Raw genomic sequence first — 14,132 nt, 5'->3', positions numbered from 1 at the left:
TGCTGAAGCTGGGTTTGGAACTGAACAATCTGCCATGACAATAGCCCGTCAGAACACGACTATGATAGCTTTCCGAGGGTTGTTTCTCACCTCCGCCCGTTTCTTCTCGGCCTTTTCTTGAGCCTCCTTGATCTGTCCCTCGATTCTCTTGCTATCGACGCTGTCAGCCATGATCTTCGATCCGTGCTGGAAGTATATGATAAGGGAAAACGCACATTTCCTTCTCAATAAACTCGAGTCGTCCGTTTACAGCCATGACGGCCTCGTTCTTGTCTTGCTTCAATAAGACGGGCCCAACGATCTTGTAGATTTTCGAGTCCTCATCTAATTTGTCGAATTCCCCCTGCACGCCCTTGTTCTCCTGCTGCTGCGACTCGAGCTTCTGGCGAGCATCGATGAAACCTTCGAGATCTGGAGATGATATTGGTAGCGCGTTAGAGCTTGCGATGATGCCATTGAGTTGATTGAATTGTTTTGGGTGCTGAGAACCGGGATCACATACCGGTTTGTAGCTTCTGATACTCATCAGAGAGAGCCTGAAACTGCTTCTGCGGGTCTGCCATAGTGCCTTGAGTATCCTTCTTCAAAAGTTGATTATGGCTTTGGCAATGCTGTCTCTTGAGCGTGAGGGGCGTTGGCGGGGACACAAAATGTTGGTAATTACCGTAATGACAGAACGGTAAACAACGACCGAACCAACTCACTTCCTCCAGGCGAGTGTCCGTCCGCTTTCTCTCGTCGTCATACTGCTGTGAACAAGAAAAGCACTTACTGTCCCTTCTGTCGCATTAACACGATTCGCTTATGCGTTAAAAAACTACTGGTACTCAGCCTCGCTCAATCGTTTTAGTTGTTTCGCCGGTTACCCCGTTCACCTTGCAATCAAATCAACCAGGCAACTGTCTGTCCCTTCGTTGCTCCCCCGCCTTTCACTCTCCGATCGGCTCCCCGACGTCGACGCCAGTGTTGGAGAATCAAGCAGTTTGAACTGCGTGTGATCATGACCAATAATACAGATTTCTTAGGTCGGGCGATCGATGCCGTGAAAAAGGCCATCGAGCTCGACAATGGCGGCGAGTACGAGAAGGCGTATCAGGGCTATTACTCCGCACTGGAGCTGTTCATGCTGGCCTTGAAGTGGGAGAAAAACCCCAGGTCCAAGGAGATGATTCGCGCAAAGACGGCCGAGTATATGGATCGAGCGGAGAAACTCAAAAACCATCTGGCTCAGAGTGAAGACAAAAAGAAACCGAGCGCTATTGGCGCCAACGGCAAGGTGGCGCAAGGAAGTGGGAAGGGCGGGTATGGCCTCGGAATTCCTGTCTTTGCACTGACACTGGCCGAATTGCTTGGGTCTCATACTGATACACGCGTTTCATTAGGAAGGAAGACGACGATAGTGAAGATGCCGATGCGAAGAAGCTACGGTCGGCCCTCGCTGGCGCTATCTTGTCGGACAAACCGAACGTGAAATGGGAGGATGTTGCAGGTCTTGAAAGTGCCAAGGAGGCTTTAAAGGAGGCTGTTATCTTACCTATCAAGTTTCCGCATCTGTTTACTGGGAAACGGCAGCCTTGGAAGGGTATTCTGCTCTATGGACCTCCGGGTACCGGAAAGTCATACCTGGCCAAAGCCGTTGCGACGGAAGCAAACAGCACGTTCTTCAGTGTCAGTAGCAGTGACTTGGTTTCTAAGTGGATGGGTGAGAGTGAAAGGTATGGATCTCTCCGGAGCGACGAGCATCGCACTGCTCGACGCGGCTTTTCACTAACACATACGCCGCAGGCTTGTCAAGCAGCTTTTCAACATGGCGCGCGAAAACAAACCAGCGATCATCTTCATTGACGAGGTAGATGCCCTTTGTGGACCTCGTGGTGAAGGAGAATCAGAGGCATCTCGCCGTATCAAAACCGAACTTCTTGTACAAATGGACGGTGTCGGCAAGGACTCGCGAGGAGTGCTGATCTTAGGCGCAACAAATATCCCTTGGCAACTAGATGCAGCGATTCGACGGAGATTCCAGCGGAGAGTACATATCAGTCTTCCCGATATCAACGCCCGGATGAAGATGTTCATGCTCGCCGTGGGTCAAACACCGTGCCAAATGACGCAGGCCGACTACCGGACCTTGGCCGAGATGAGCGAGGGCTATTCTGGCAGCGATATCAGCATCGCCGTCCAAGATGCACTAATGCAGCCCATTCGTAAAATCCAGACAGCGACACATTACAAGAAGGTAAGAGCCTCGCGTTTCTTTCCTTATGACGTGGATCTCACTGACGAGCAGCAGGTTATGGTCGATGGCGCAGAAAAATTGACTCCTTGTTCGCCTGGCGATAGCGGTGCGGTCGAGATGTCATGGGTGAACATTGAAGCCGATCAACTCCTCGAGCCACCTCTTATGTTGAAGGACTTCATCAAAGCTGTTCGCAATTCAAGACCAACAGTCAGCCAGGAAGACCTCCAAAGGAACGCGGAATGGACCAAAGAATTCGGCAGTGAGGGAGCTTGATCCCCATCCTTCCTTTGATCTTCACGTCTGTTCCTGCAACGATACAACTGATAGAACCCTGCTGCATACTGCCTTCCTATCGGTACCTGGTATACATATGCGACTTTCAGATTTTCCCCCGACGCATTGGGGAAACCGTCAAAGAGCCGGCTTCGGTCCTGTTATCCCACATACAGCCACCACTATGCGTTATGTCTTCGATATGCCCTTACCTTTTCTTCTTCATGTTGTCATCAAGAGCTCGGTGTTCAGAAGCGTTATCCGTTCGGCGAGGCGAGGCGTTCTTTCTTCTCATCTCTTGTGTCTTTTGTCACACTTAAATGGCTTGGATATGGGTTGGACTTGTTCATATTCTCAAGAAGAGCTTTGTCACAAATTTTATGCTGCAAACGAGCTGTCAAGGATCAATAGGCAGATTCGAAATTTCAAGTTCTTTCTAGTTGTCCATCATCTGGGCTGAATTGGTTCCTGATGACTACTAACGGGTGAAAAAAAATGACATCTCTCATTGGAATATCCTGATCATGAAAGCAACAATGCCCAAGTCATAATCTATGCCCAACTCCGCATTATCCCCGGCTCTTAACCGGCGATGAATCAAAAGCCTAGAGCGTTCGCAGTAATAAAGATCGAAACTAGTACATCCATCAACACCCTAGGAAAGAAGCTAAACAAGACCATATGCGAATGGGGTATGCAAAGCACACAGGGGAATCTCTGCAACAGAATCAGACAAGAATGAGGGCTATATGGAGGAAACAGAGAACGATATAAGCAAGGAATGGAGAATATCAAAATCAAGTCATTGCGGCTTTGCTGGAGCTCTCCCTCCTCTTCTTCAACACTTCATTTTTGGCCCGCTTGAGGCCTTCGCCTAACTTCTTCGTCTTCGACCATTCACGAGACTTTCTTTGCATGCGAACTGTGGCCAGAACCATGGAGACGGCAGTCTTCAGTTTTTGCCGCGGAGTGCGGAAATGGGTCCGGTCCCGAGGCTTGACGCCCATCTCGTTGATCATTCTGAGGTCGGCCTCGTTACTAGTTGATAGTCAGTGGCTGTACGAGAGGGGGAAAATACAAGACAGGTGCACATACCAAGCAACGCGGACGCGTTCTCCAAGCTCCATCAAGCCCTTGCTCCAAGCTAGGTCACGCCGGAACTTCTCCTCTCGCCTCAAACGAGCTCGAAGCCAGATAATCTCCCTGCCGAGACCTAAGATCTCTTTGTCGTGTCTGTTCTTATTGTCGGTGTTGGACTCAATGCTCTTCACGATCTTGTCATAGCGATCTCGAAGACCTTCCAGCTCTTTGGTCGCCGTCTCAGCTTTTCTGATACAGAAGGCGCGCTCCTCACGGACTCTGCGAAGCTGCGACTTCAAGTCGCTGAGGCGAGCATCCCTCTCAGACACTTGCAATGCCAGTGACTCGGCTTCAAGAGTGGAAGATTTGAGGAGTTCGTGGAGATCTCGCTGATCCTCCTCTCGCATTGCTGCTCGCTCGAGGTCACGGTTCTTAGCTCGCAACTCCTTCAAGGCCCGATGAGCCTCAGACAGTTGCTTCCGTAGACTTCGTGTTTCTTCATGTAATTTGTCGGAGGGCGACCCATGAGGCGAACTTGTTTCGTATTTATTCATCAACGCATCGTGGAGCTCCCTTTCCAGCTCAGAGATTCGCTGCTTGCATTTGCGAACGGACGATTTCTGATCGGCTTCCCGTTGTAGCAGCACTCGTTCTCTCTTGCGCGCCTCGTCCAAATTATGACGGAGCATTGAAAGGTCTGCATTAGAAGTAGACTGCTCGTTATCTCCGAGGGGCTGCTGTTCAAGAAGCAACTCAAGCTCATGGATGCGCTTCTCCAGACGCTGTACTTTACCTTTAGCCAGCGTCAGTTCTCTGTCTCGCCCACCGGAGGCCACATGCAGCTTATCCTGAAGCTGATCAATTTCGGCCGACAATCGGTTCTCTTCCTGCGTGGCACGCTCAATTTCAGAGCTCAGTTGCTTTTCAAGAGATTCTTTCGCTTCCAGAAGTGAAGCCTTATCGTCCTTCAATCTCTTTACCTCACCTTCAAGGCGCAGGGTGGATTTGCGAAGATCAATCTTCTCTCGGTCAAATCGGGCCGTATCGTCAACCTGGTCTTTGACGTTATCGAGTTGATTCTGGAGTTCATCGCGTTCTGCCTCTAGCTCGGCTACTGAAGTGCGCAGGTCATGTAGTTCGACGTGAGCATTTGCCAGCTGATCACGAAGCTTCTGCTTCTCTGCCACCAACTTTTGCAACTGGCCGTCTTCAGAAGACCCTTTCTGCAGCCGAGCTTTCGTGTATTCTTGCTCTTCTTCTAAGCTCGCTTGAAGAACAACTACCTCGTCGTCTAGAGCCTGAACTCTCTCTCTCAAGGCGAGTTCCTCCCGTTTGGTGACTCTCAATTCTTCCTTGACAGATAGAAGCTCGTTTCTCAGCTCATCGATAACTTCCCGTTTCGATGCGATGTCGTCATTTAATTCCTTCACTTGGCGACTAAGAACCGCTTCTGCATTGAAATGTCGGGCCTTCTCACTATCGATGACCTCCTGCAGTTTCACTTCCTTGCCTGAAAGAGAGTGCTCAACTTGCTCGAGCTTCTCGATAGTGCGCTTGTAGCCAGCCGCTTGGTCCTCGGCCCGGTCTTTCTGCAGTTGTAACGTCCGCTTTGCGCTTTCCCACCTGTCCTGCTCAAGCGCAAACTGGCCTTCTTTGTCTTCAATCTCGTGCTGAAGAGACTCGATTTCTTCTTGCAACCGTTGGACCTCTTCTTTGTACTGTGCACGTATGATGTGTCCGTTTTCCAATGAGCGCTGCTTTTCCTCGTCCAAAGCTCGCTGAAGTTCCCTAACTTGAGACCGTTCCTGACTAAGCTCGCGCTGTAGACTACCAGACTCATCAGTCAGGGCTTGATGACGGGTTTGTAAGAGATCTTTCTCTTCTGTTCGTCTTTGGAGTTCATCAAGTGCATCCTGCAACTCGGAGAGCAGTTTGTCGCGTTCTTGTCGAGTGGAGTCTCGCTCGCGCTTTGCCGTTGTAGCGTCATCTCTCAACTTTCTTTCCTCCTCATTTATATCCCGTTGGAAATTCCGATACTGTTCCTCCAGGCGGCGTTCGTTTTGTGTCTTCAGGTCGAGCTGCTCCTTCAATGAATCATTCTCGCGCAGCAGATGACCAAGCTCGTCTTCCAATTTGGCCGTCCGTTCCTCTAGTTGACGAGTGAGGCCTTTAGTGCTGAAAGACTTATTTGCCATCTCTTCATGAAGTTCCCGAAGGTCTTGGTCGGCCTTTTCCTTTTCCTGAACAGCTTTGTTCGCAGCATTTCGAGCTTCATTGGCGTCCGCCTTGGCCTGATCTAAACTTGCTTGCAAGTCCTGCAGGTGCTCCTTAGCGCGTCGAAGCTCTGCTTCAAGCTCAGATACTGAATCTCGGTCCTTGTTGTCTCTGTCCTTCAATTCTTCGATTTCCTCCTCACGCGCTTCAATGGTACGATCCTTCTCCCGAAGGGTCGCCTCTAAATCCTCAATTTCGTCGCGAAGCTTTTCAAGATTTTGTGATTGGCGTTCCTTGGCCTCTCTAAGCTCCTCTTGAAGCTCTCTTACGCGGTTATCTTTCCTTTCCATCTCTTCTCGCATCAAGTCCAACTCTTGCTGCACAGTCTCATCAATCTGTCTCCTTCGCAATTTTTCCTTCACTTCCTGAAATTGTAGACGGTAGGCTTCTAGGTCGCGTTCTGCCTGTTGAAGGCTTTTCTTATACCGCGCAATGTCTCGTTGCATGGTCAGCTTCGTGACCTTGAGTTCCGTATTCTCCTTGAGAGCCGCTTGATTATACTCCGGACCTGCTTTCTGCAATTGTTCCTGCAGATAATGGATCTTCAGTTTCAGTCCGAAATTATCTTTATCGAGTTTATCGATTAACTAAGGCAAACGGTCTTTAGCAAAGTTCTCATTTCGGTCAATCTTGTCAATACGACATTGTTGACTCACCTTTTCCTGCTCCTTCAGGGTCATATTATTCTGTCCATCACTGAGGACATTTCCGTCTCTTCGCAAAGAAGGGAGTGGGGTGCTCTGAACACTACTGCTCGCAACCTGTGGCAAAGGAGTCGGTTCTTCTGTGATGTCCTCCTCCTCATCGATTCCAGTCATCTCCATCGGCGGTAACCCCGGAGTATTGACATTACTCCGATAACTCGCTCTTAGGTATGCTGGTGTTTTGACGTCGCTGGCCCCGCGCGTCGTGGTCAGATTTCTCAATAGATTGTTCTTCGTAGCGCTCTGCATCAGTGGAGTAAATTCACCTTTAGCAGGTGCAACTGTAGGAAGGTGCTGTCGAGATTTCAAGGCGCTTTTTATAGGCCTCGAACCCGAACCAGCACGCGGTGTGCTGAGCTTGAACGCGCCGGAACTGCGCCTTCGGTCTCCGAGCGACTTGAGAATATCGCCATCTTTCGAAGGCGACTGGAATGAGTTTTCGACCGAGTCGAGTGCAGATAGATTGTGTCGTCCCACGCTCCGATAGCCGTTGGTCAAGTAAGTCGCGTTTCCGTCAACCTCAGTTCGCGGCGTGTCGATGTAAGGGTACGCCATTTTCGACGCGTTTGACGCGATGAAAGACCGTGATTCCGGATCCAGAATCAAATCAACCGTAATGATTTCAATCAGCAATCATCCTCGTGTCCTCGTCGTTCATACACAGCAATCAGCAGAACGATTGGACGGAAAGATGTCCTGCTCATACAGATGTGTTTTGGGCGGTGAGCATCCGGCTTCTGGGCTTAGCTTGGGCAATGTTGACATCTAGCTTGATTTGGTTTAGCGTGCACTTCGCGACAGTCGGGCCGAGCATTTCGCCGCGTGTCTTTTGGTATGAAGTCATGACGGTATTTTATCATTTTCTCCGGCCGCAGTCAAGGGAAGTGACCCTTTCCTCTCTTTTCTCGAGCAGCAGATCTCATCTGGCGCATCAGAGTTGCTCAGTTATATAAGATGGCGCCCATGTCTCAAGAAGACCTTGAATGGTTCAAATCCACTTTTCATCCCATCCCTAAGCCAGAACTCCCTGACGATGCGGTCGAATATTCCATTTACTATATCCCCACCAACCCCGCCCCCGCCGTCAACGATGAGACGACAGAGACAAGGTCACGGTTGGTGGAGGTGCAACGGAGCGCAGCTGATTTGACGAAAGAATATCTGAAGGATTATATATGGCAGCGGGAAGGCTTCAAGTTGGAGATCACGAAGGAAGATGGTGAGCGTAGTCTGCGCACTCGAAACTCTGCGCCGACTCTCGTATGCTAACACCTTGGTTAACAGGCATCATGGCGCTACGAGGGCGCACAAATTACGGAGACTCTATCGAAGATGAATGGGTGATTGTCTATCTCCTGCGCGAATTGACAAAGAAGCACCAGGATATTTGGGTTAAGGTGGTCGACAGTGACGGCCAGTTTTTGCTCGTTGAGGCGGCTGGCGCTCTGCCCTCCTGGCTTGAACCGGAAATAGCGGACAATAGAGTGAGTAGCATGACTTGTGCAAAGATGCTCATATCATAGTCGATGGCTGACGAACTGCACAGGTATGGATACACCAAGGAGAACTTGTCATCATCAAACCGAAGAACGATAGAGGACGGAAGGTCACTGAGAAGCTGTCGCTTGCAGACTCAAGAAGTATAATTAAGGAGGAACCCAAACGACTCTTGCGCTCTACAATGATCCAAGAAGAAGCTTTCTATCGTTTACGGAACTATCCCAAACAGATCAGCGAGAACCTCCACTCAGCGCTCGTAACCATTCCGCGAAAGGTCGCATTTCTCCTCCACCAAAAGCCAGCCTATATTTCGGCAGCGGTAGAGGCTTTTTATCTACGAGATCCCATCGCGCTGCGACCTCTCAGATCCAAAGACGCTAGCACGTTCATCTTCAAACCGGAGGATTTTGTCACCGTCAGCGTACGGTTTACACGCGTCGGTTATGCACAGCTCAAGAGTCAAGATTTTCCGGCACCTAAGTCCTGGGTTGGAAAGCTTCCTCCGAAAGATGACCGAATTGCATTCGACCGGGCGGAAGTAGGCATGAAACTTTCGTGTGGTTTTGAAATGCTCCTCACCGATCCTCAGAACCAAGACAAGGCCTCTGTGAGAGAAATGAAGCTTCTATTGGAAGATGTGGATTCTGGAGATGAGAAATTACCTACGGATGAAGAGATCTCCGGATGGGATAAGAGACAGGACGATGAAAAATGGCTGGACATCAGTTTTGAGGATCTCGACCGGGAGCTGAAGGGCAGGGGCAAGGGCAAGGCCAGCGACGGACAGGCCAAGGGCGCATTTGGGGACGCCAACGCGCAAGAGAATCTTCAACGCATCGTGGCTCAGTTCGAGAAATTCTTGAACGACGAATCTGCCGGATTTGAAGGCGCCGATTTCATTGATGATTTCGGCTCGGATTCGGACATTGACGATGACATCGATGATGAAGTGAGTGACGAAGGCGAAGATAAAGAGGTATCTTTCGATGAAGAAGAGTTTTCACGGATGATGAAAGAAATGATGGGCTTGCCGCCCTCTGGGCCTGTCCTTCAGGGGGCGTCCAGGCAACCGTCGGCTCCACGCGGTCGAATTGAAGAGTTGGACTCCGAATCCGAAGACGACTTGGAAGAAATACAGAAGCTTTCCGCTCAGATGGAAGCGGAGCTGAGAGACACGGGCGTCCTCGACCTAAATCGTCCGAAGAAGTCCTCAACTGGAAAGCAAGCAATATCAAATGCATCACAAAAGGAACCCGGTGATGAAACTGAACAGAGTGAGGAAATCGTTGAAGACGACGACGATATCGATATCAATCTTGCCAAAAACCTACTGCAAAGTCTAGAGGGCCAAGCTGGCGCTCCAGGCCCAGCAGGGAACATGCTGTCAATGATGAATCTGCCAGTGCCTAAAGACGACAGGCCGCGGTGAAATCCTGAGCTATTTCACCTATACTCTTGAGGCACTTTACTGGTTACTACAACCACCGCCATTACACAGACGGCCATTGAATCCCTGCGTCGTTGTACTCAACCGTACCGCAGAATCTGCACCGCCTGGGTCGCCTGGGAACAAGCCGGTCATTACTTCGGCTGCTAGCTATATTCGTGTATCTCATGCACAGTGCGTGCCGCACCACTCATCCGCAGTGACGTTGGCGCTCATATATCCTCCCCGGTCATTCCTGCAACTTGCGGCCCAGACAAGGCCAGTCCAAGGCTTCCTCTCGACTACTCCTCAAGAGTTCTATGGCAACTCGCGCGTTCTTCAGTCACCTCCACAGACGCTACTAACGTGTTGTGAGTGGCCATCGAGTATTTGGGATGAGAATTGTAAGTTTGGAGACTGTCCCAACTCACTCCAAAAGGAATCGCCATCAGAGGGAAGATATATTTTTATAGTATATAAATCGTAGCGACCCTCGATACTTCCAAAACCAAAAATAGCTAAAAGGCGCCTTTATCAAGATCCTCATAAAACACATTGCTCATTATTTCGGTGAAACTCATCATTAGCGAATGTCTGCCAGCGCAGACACCGCATTCGTGAGGTAGATCGTACCAATCGTAAGTGGATCATCAAGTGGTCGGGCACAACAATTCTGCGCTCCCGTCCTTCACGGACATGACCCATTCCCGCCATTCTTGCCATTCCGCATAGCTGGCACTAGCCTTGAGACCCTGATATTTCACGACGCGAAAGTCTGAGACCTGCTCCCATGGCTTGCTGGAGCCAGAGTGGCCGCTGTTGCTGCTTCCTCTTAAGAGCCGCCGTGCAACACCCCCCGTGGTCACTCCGTCCCAGCCAGCTTTCCGCATCAGGCTTTCCAGGGTTTCCTCTTTCGTCCAACCTTGCTCTAGGGCTACATCGGGCAAATAAGTGGCGCCATAGCGCCGGCCGCGGTGAATGAAAGATATGCGGATACCATGCACACCAAGTATCCAATCCAGAGCATTGGTGCAGGGCTCAAAGGAACCGAGCAGAGTCAGCGAACATGATAATGATGGTAGAAGCGACTGTGGGATCGGAGTGAAACGAGAATCCTCGAACGCGCTGTGTTTCAGTGTTAGCCTCGAGAAACCAACGAGGACTTCGTTCAAGCAAAGGATACGTACGAAGTAAGAGCATAGGCTCTGAGGCCTTCAGCGAGCTCCTGCGCATCGAATGTACCAATACATCCACGGAGGGACTTGTGGCCGTTCTTCGACAGAGTATTCCACGTCACAAACAATGGATAACGTTGGTTTTTTAACCTTTGTTGCCGCATCTCTGCCATCTCAGGTTGCGTAGATTCTGAAATCGGGGTCGTGGCGGCAGTGGAGCTGGATAGAATCGAGCGAGATGAATTGGTGGACATGACTGACGGAGTAGTAGAGACGCTCGAGGAGTCCGAAGACAATTGGCTTTGAAGGCGACTGACACTGGGCAGCTTGATAGAGTGTGGACGGCTACTCTTCGACTTCATGGAGCTGCGCTGCGTTGTGTCGAGTTCCTCGTCAGCATCATCGTCATCGTCCTCCTCCTCCTCCTCCACTACGACCTCCCGTCCAAGGTCGGCACTATCCCTTTGAGAAACAGTGTTATTAATGTCCTGAAGAGACGCAGGCTTTTTGGACTGCTCGTATCGCTCCCACAGCTCCTCAACAGCTGCAAGATCGATGGGCTCATGGCGTTTATAAGAGGCAGCAAGGCACTCAAAGCAGTAGATGCAATGGGCTGGACTTGCCATCTTGCGATGTCCAAAGCAATGTAAACTCCGTTCAACCCTCACTTCTGCAAAAGCAATCCACTGGCTTCAAGGATTGGTAACTGTCGGCCAGCTTGCAAAGGAAGAGCAGGAGACAGTTACCAGGAGTAAATGGCTCGGTCCACCAGGAAACTACCCACTTCTAGGTACCTTGGCGAACGCAGTCTCGATAATGTTTCACATGGGCTCAGCGTGCTGTGGTCAGAGGTGGGTATCGGAACTGCTATAGATAACAGCACTGAGGACACGGAAAGCAAGTCACTCAGCTGTTGATCGGCTGTAGGGAGAGTGAGTAGAGGGAGAGGTCAGCGAAGGAGGGGAAGAGGGCAAATGCCCGATAAGATAACACGTGATAAGACTCCCTTATCAGATGATCAGAACGTCATGTGATATTTACAATCCCTTATTGGATCTAGACATCCCAGCAACTCCACTATAACTTTTGCTATTCATGTGGATACAATGTTTGGTAGCTAAACCACTCTTCAGATTCAAGAATCTGCCACTAGTTGGGATCTTTCCCCTAATCTATTGCCACAGCTTTGCCTTCTTGCAGAGATTTTGCCCGAAAACATAGTGAAGAGTCTAGCTTTTTGGAGGTTTGCAGATGAGCAGGCCCCACTGCGCATATATATTTCTGAGACCTGTTGATCGTTTGCTAACGGCTCACATGCTATGAACACAGTCGTGAAGTAAGAGCGACGCAACCTAGAGAGGTATAATGTTTGGTATCCGACTAGACATGCGTATCAACAAAATGCAAAGTTCAAAACGTCGATGGTATTTTCCCACGTAGAGCCCGTAAAACCCCCAATGAGCACAGTGGCCGCCCACAGATTCTGGTGTTGAGCAAGTCGCGAAGCTGTTTCATTTCTTCGCGGACCTACTCCACAATCCAGCCACAGTTTCCTTGACCCTTCGCTCCTGCTCCCGAATCTGCTCCTCAGTTTGCCCACGCGCGTCGCCGCGGCTGTCAATCTCCATCCGTCCATCATGTTGCTCCTCGGTAACCTCGTTGCCATTGACATGCTCCGGCTTGGGATCAAGGCTCATGACACCATCCATCATGAGTCCTCCTCCCTCGCGGAGCTTGTTGATGGCGCGGACAGTATCGATGGCTTTGTGCAGCGTTCGACGAGCATTGAAGTTCTTCTTGACTGTGGGCAACAAGTCCTCGCCCGAGCCACCGTCATCATTGAGATCATAGGGCGGGTTGATCCAGGGATGCTGAAGGGCTTCATGGGCAGTCATTCGGGCCTTGGGGTCGACTGTCAGACAACGCTTGATGAAGTCTCGGGCTGATTGGGAAACACCCCGCCAGTACTCGAGAGGCGTGAAAGAATAGTCGGCTGCAAGGATGGCCTGCATCTCTTCCAGGTTGGAGTCACGATCGAAGGGAGTGTAGCCGCAGAGGAGGAAGTAAGTGATGACACCAATGGCCCAGATGTCCCTTACCGGAAAGTCAGTCATAGAATTCAGATTGGGGAGATGTAAGAAACGGACACAAACGTACACTGGTTTTCCATGTCCACTCTTCTTGAAGATCTCAGGAGCCATATAACCTGGCGTGCCACAGGTCGTGGTGAGGACATGGAACTGCTCCTCGTCCATGATCCTGGACAGGCCAAAGTCCGCAATTAGCAGATCCGCATTGTCCTCCGGTGTCCGGAACAGCAGGTTCTCAGGTTTCAAATCACGATGCACAATACCATGATCGTGCAAATAAGCCACCGCGGAGAGGACCGCACGGATGAGGTCAGCCGCGTCGGACTCGTAATAGCTGCCTTTACGACAGATGCGGTCAAACAGCTCTCCACCCAGAGCAAGCTCTGTGACGAGGTATACTGTAACATCACAAAGACACTGTCAGACTGAGAACCTGGACCGAGCAGCAGGGGTAGCCATACGATTGTTCATGGTCTCGAAGTAATCAACTAGAGTCAGAATGTTCTGATGACCCATGGAGACTCTCTTCAGCACCGCAATCTCATTCCTAACCTGTCATTATACCATGCCACACATCAGCCCCCGCTCGATGTCCATGCTGACCTTAGAGGCCGCGTTTCAGGTTCAGAGGTAAATACCATGTGCTCACGACCGGCCATTAACCGCTTATTAATCACTTTCGCTGCGTAGTAGCGACCAGTATCGATGTGTACGCATTCCTTCACCACTGAGTAGGAGCCAGCTCCGAGTGTTTTCCCAGTCTTGTACCGGCAAGGCTGGACCTTGGGTCGTTGACCCGTCTGCGTTTGCGAGGCCATCGAGCGTAAAACCGTACCGCGATCCGGATGACAGATGTAAGGAAACCAGTAGGACGGTTTGTCAGAAGCTTTCTTCGGCGCAATCAAAGAGGACGGGCGCTGATATTATTATGACTGGTCGATTGTGAGAAGTGTCAGAACAGTAGACCGAGAAACAAGCGAGAGTACTAACCGAAAAGCAATCACTGCATGGACTCCCAGAAACCTATCCGCTAAGACAAGAAGCCTTCCAAACCCACGGCCAAGATGAGGTGTGGGTGTTGTTGGTAAAAGCTTTCTTATCGCAATCGGTGGGCTGTTTCGCACCTCTGAAAGTAATTGCGGGGTTACGGAGTACAATAGATGTATCACAAAGAATAGGGCTTCTCGCGAGACCTGTAATTAAGTATCTGTAGCTTTTATTCGAACCAAGATATGCGAAGTAGGCCTCTTTAGGAATTTGAGGACTTTGCGATAAGCCAGAGGGCCTTGGGGAATGGAAGAGAAGCTTTGAACTGATATCTGTAGGTTCAGCTGACAACGTGATTAACTTTCAGCACATCGGCGGTCCACT

General features: G+C 50.3%; 6 protein-coding genes across 6 annotated transcripts; 2 read left to right on the top strand and 4 right to left on the bottom strand.

Annotated features, from left to right (window-relative positions):
- Positions 1-48: 48 nt before the first annotated feature.
- On the bottom strand, positions 49-563 carry NFIA_067790 (tubulin-binding prefolding complex subunit YKE2; the record flags this gene model as incomplete). Its single annotated transcript, XM_001263508.1, has 3 exons — positions 49-151; positions 216-411; positions 503-563. The coding sequence occupies 3 exons, from the start codon at positions 561-563 to the stop codon at positions 49-51; spliced, it is 360 nt and encodes a 119-aa protein (XP_001263509.1).
- A 437-nt stretch (positions 564-1,000) lies between these two features.
- Positions 1,001-2,512, top strand: NFIA_067780 (AAA family ATPase VPS4; the record flags this gene model as incomplete). Its single annotated transcript, XM_001263507.1, has 4 exons — positions 1,001-1,302; positions 1,383-1,715; positions 1,786-2,236; positions 2,291-2,512. The coding sequence occupies 4 exons, from the start codon at positions 1,001-1,003 to the stop codon at positions 2,510-2,512; spliced, it is 1,308 nt and encodes a 435-aa protein (XP_001263508.1).
- Positions 2,513-3,309: 797 nt separating this feature from the next.
- NFIA_067770 (putative spindle-pole body protein (Pcp1)) lies at positions 3,310-7,125 on the bottom strand (the record flags this gene model as incomplete). Its single annotated transcript, XM_001263506.1, has 3 exons — positions 3,310-3,550; positions 3,608-6,453; positions 6,523-7,125. 3 exons carry the CDS (start codon positions 7,123-7,125, stop codon positions 3,310-3,312), a joined length of 3,690 nt encoding a protein of 1,229 aa, XP_001263507.1.
- Positions 7,126-7,524: 399 nt separating this feature from the next.
- On the top strand, positions 7,525-9,499 carry NFIA_067760 (putative regulatory factor Sgt1; the record flags this gene model as incomplete). The annotated part of the gene is made up of 3 exons (XM_001263505.1): positions 7,525-7,789; positions 7,855-8,054; positions 8,117-9,499. 3 exons carry the CDS (start codon positions 7,525-7,527, stop codon positions 9,497-9,499), a joined length of 1,848 nt encoding a protein of 615 aa, XP_001263506.1.
- Positions 9,500-10,146: 647 nt separating this feature from the next.
- Positions 10,147-11,297, bottom strand: NFIA_067750 (AMMECR1 domain-containing protein; the record flags this gene model as incomplete). The annotated part of the gene is made up of 2 exons (XM_001263504.1): positions 10,147-10,621; positions 10,684-11,297. 2 exons carry the CDS (start codon positions 11,295-11,297, stop codon positions 10,147-10,149), a joined length of 1,089 nt encoding a protein of 362 aa, XP_001263505.1.
- Positions 11,298-12,182: 885 nt separating this feature from the next.
- Positions 12,183-13,579, bottom strand: NFIA_067740 (serine/threonine-protein kinase; the record flags this gene model as incomplete). The annotated part of the gene is made up of 4 exons (XM_001263503.1): positions 12,183-12,765; positions 12,829-13,159; positions 13,223-13,313; positions 13,400-13,579. The coding sequence occupies 4 exons, from the start codon at positions 13,577-13,579 to the stop codon at positions 12,183-12,185; spliced, it is 1,185 nt and encodes a 394-aa protein (XP_001263504.1).
- Between the last annotated feature and the right edge of the window lie 553 nt (positions 13,580-14,132).

This window comes from Aspergillus fischeri, genomic scaffold, assembly GCF_000149645.3.
Source record: "Aspergillus fischeri NRRL 181 1099437636252 genomic scaffold, whole genome shotgun sequence".
Taxonomy (NCBI): domain Eukaryota; kingdom Fungi; phylum Ascomycota; class Eurotiomycetes; order Eurotiales; family Aspergillaceae; genus Aspergillus; species Aspergillus fischeri.
Note: the sequence above shows the minus strand (reverse complement) of the source record. Positions and strands in the feature narration are given on the sequence as shown.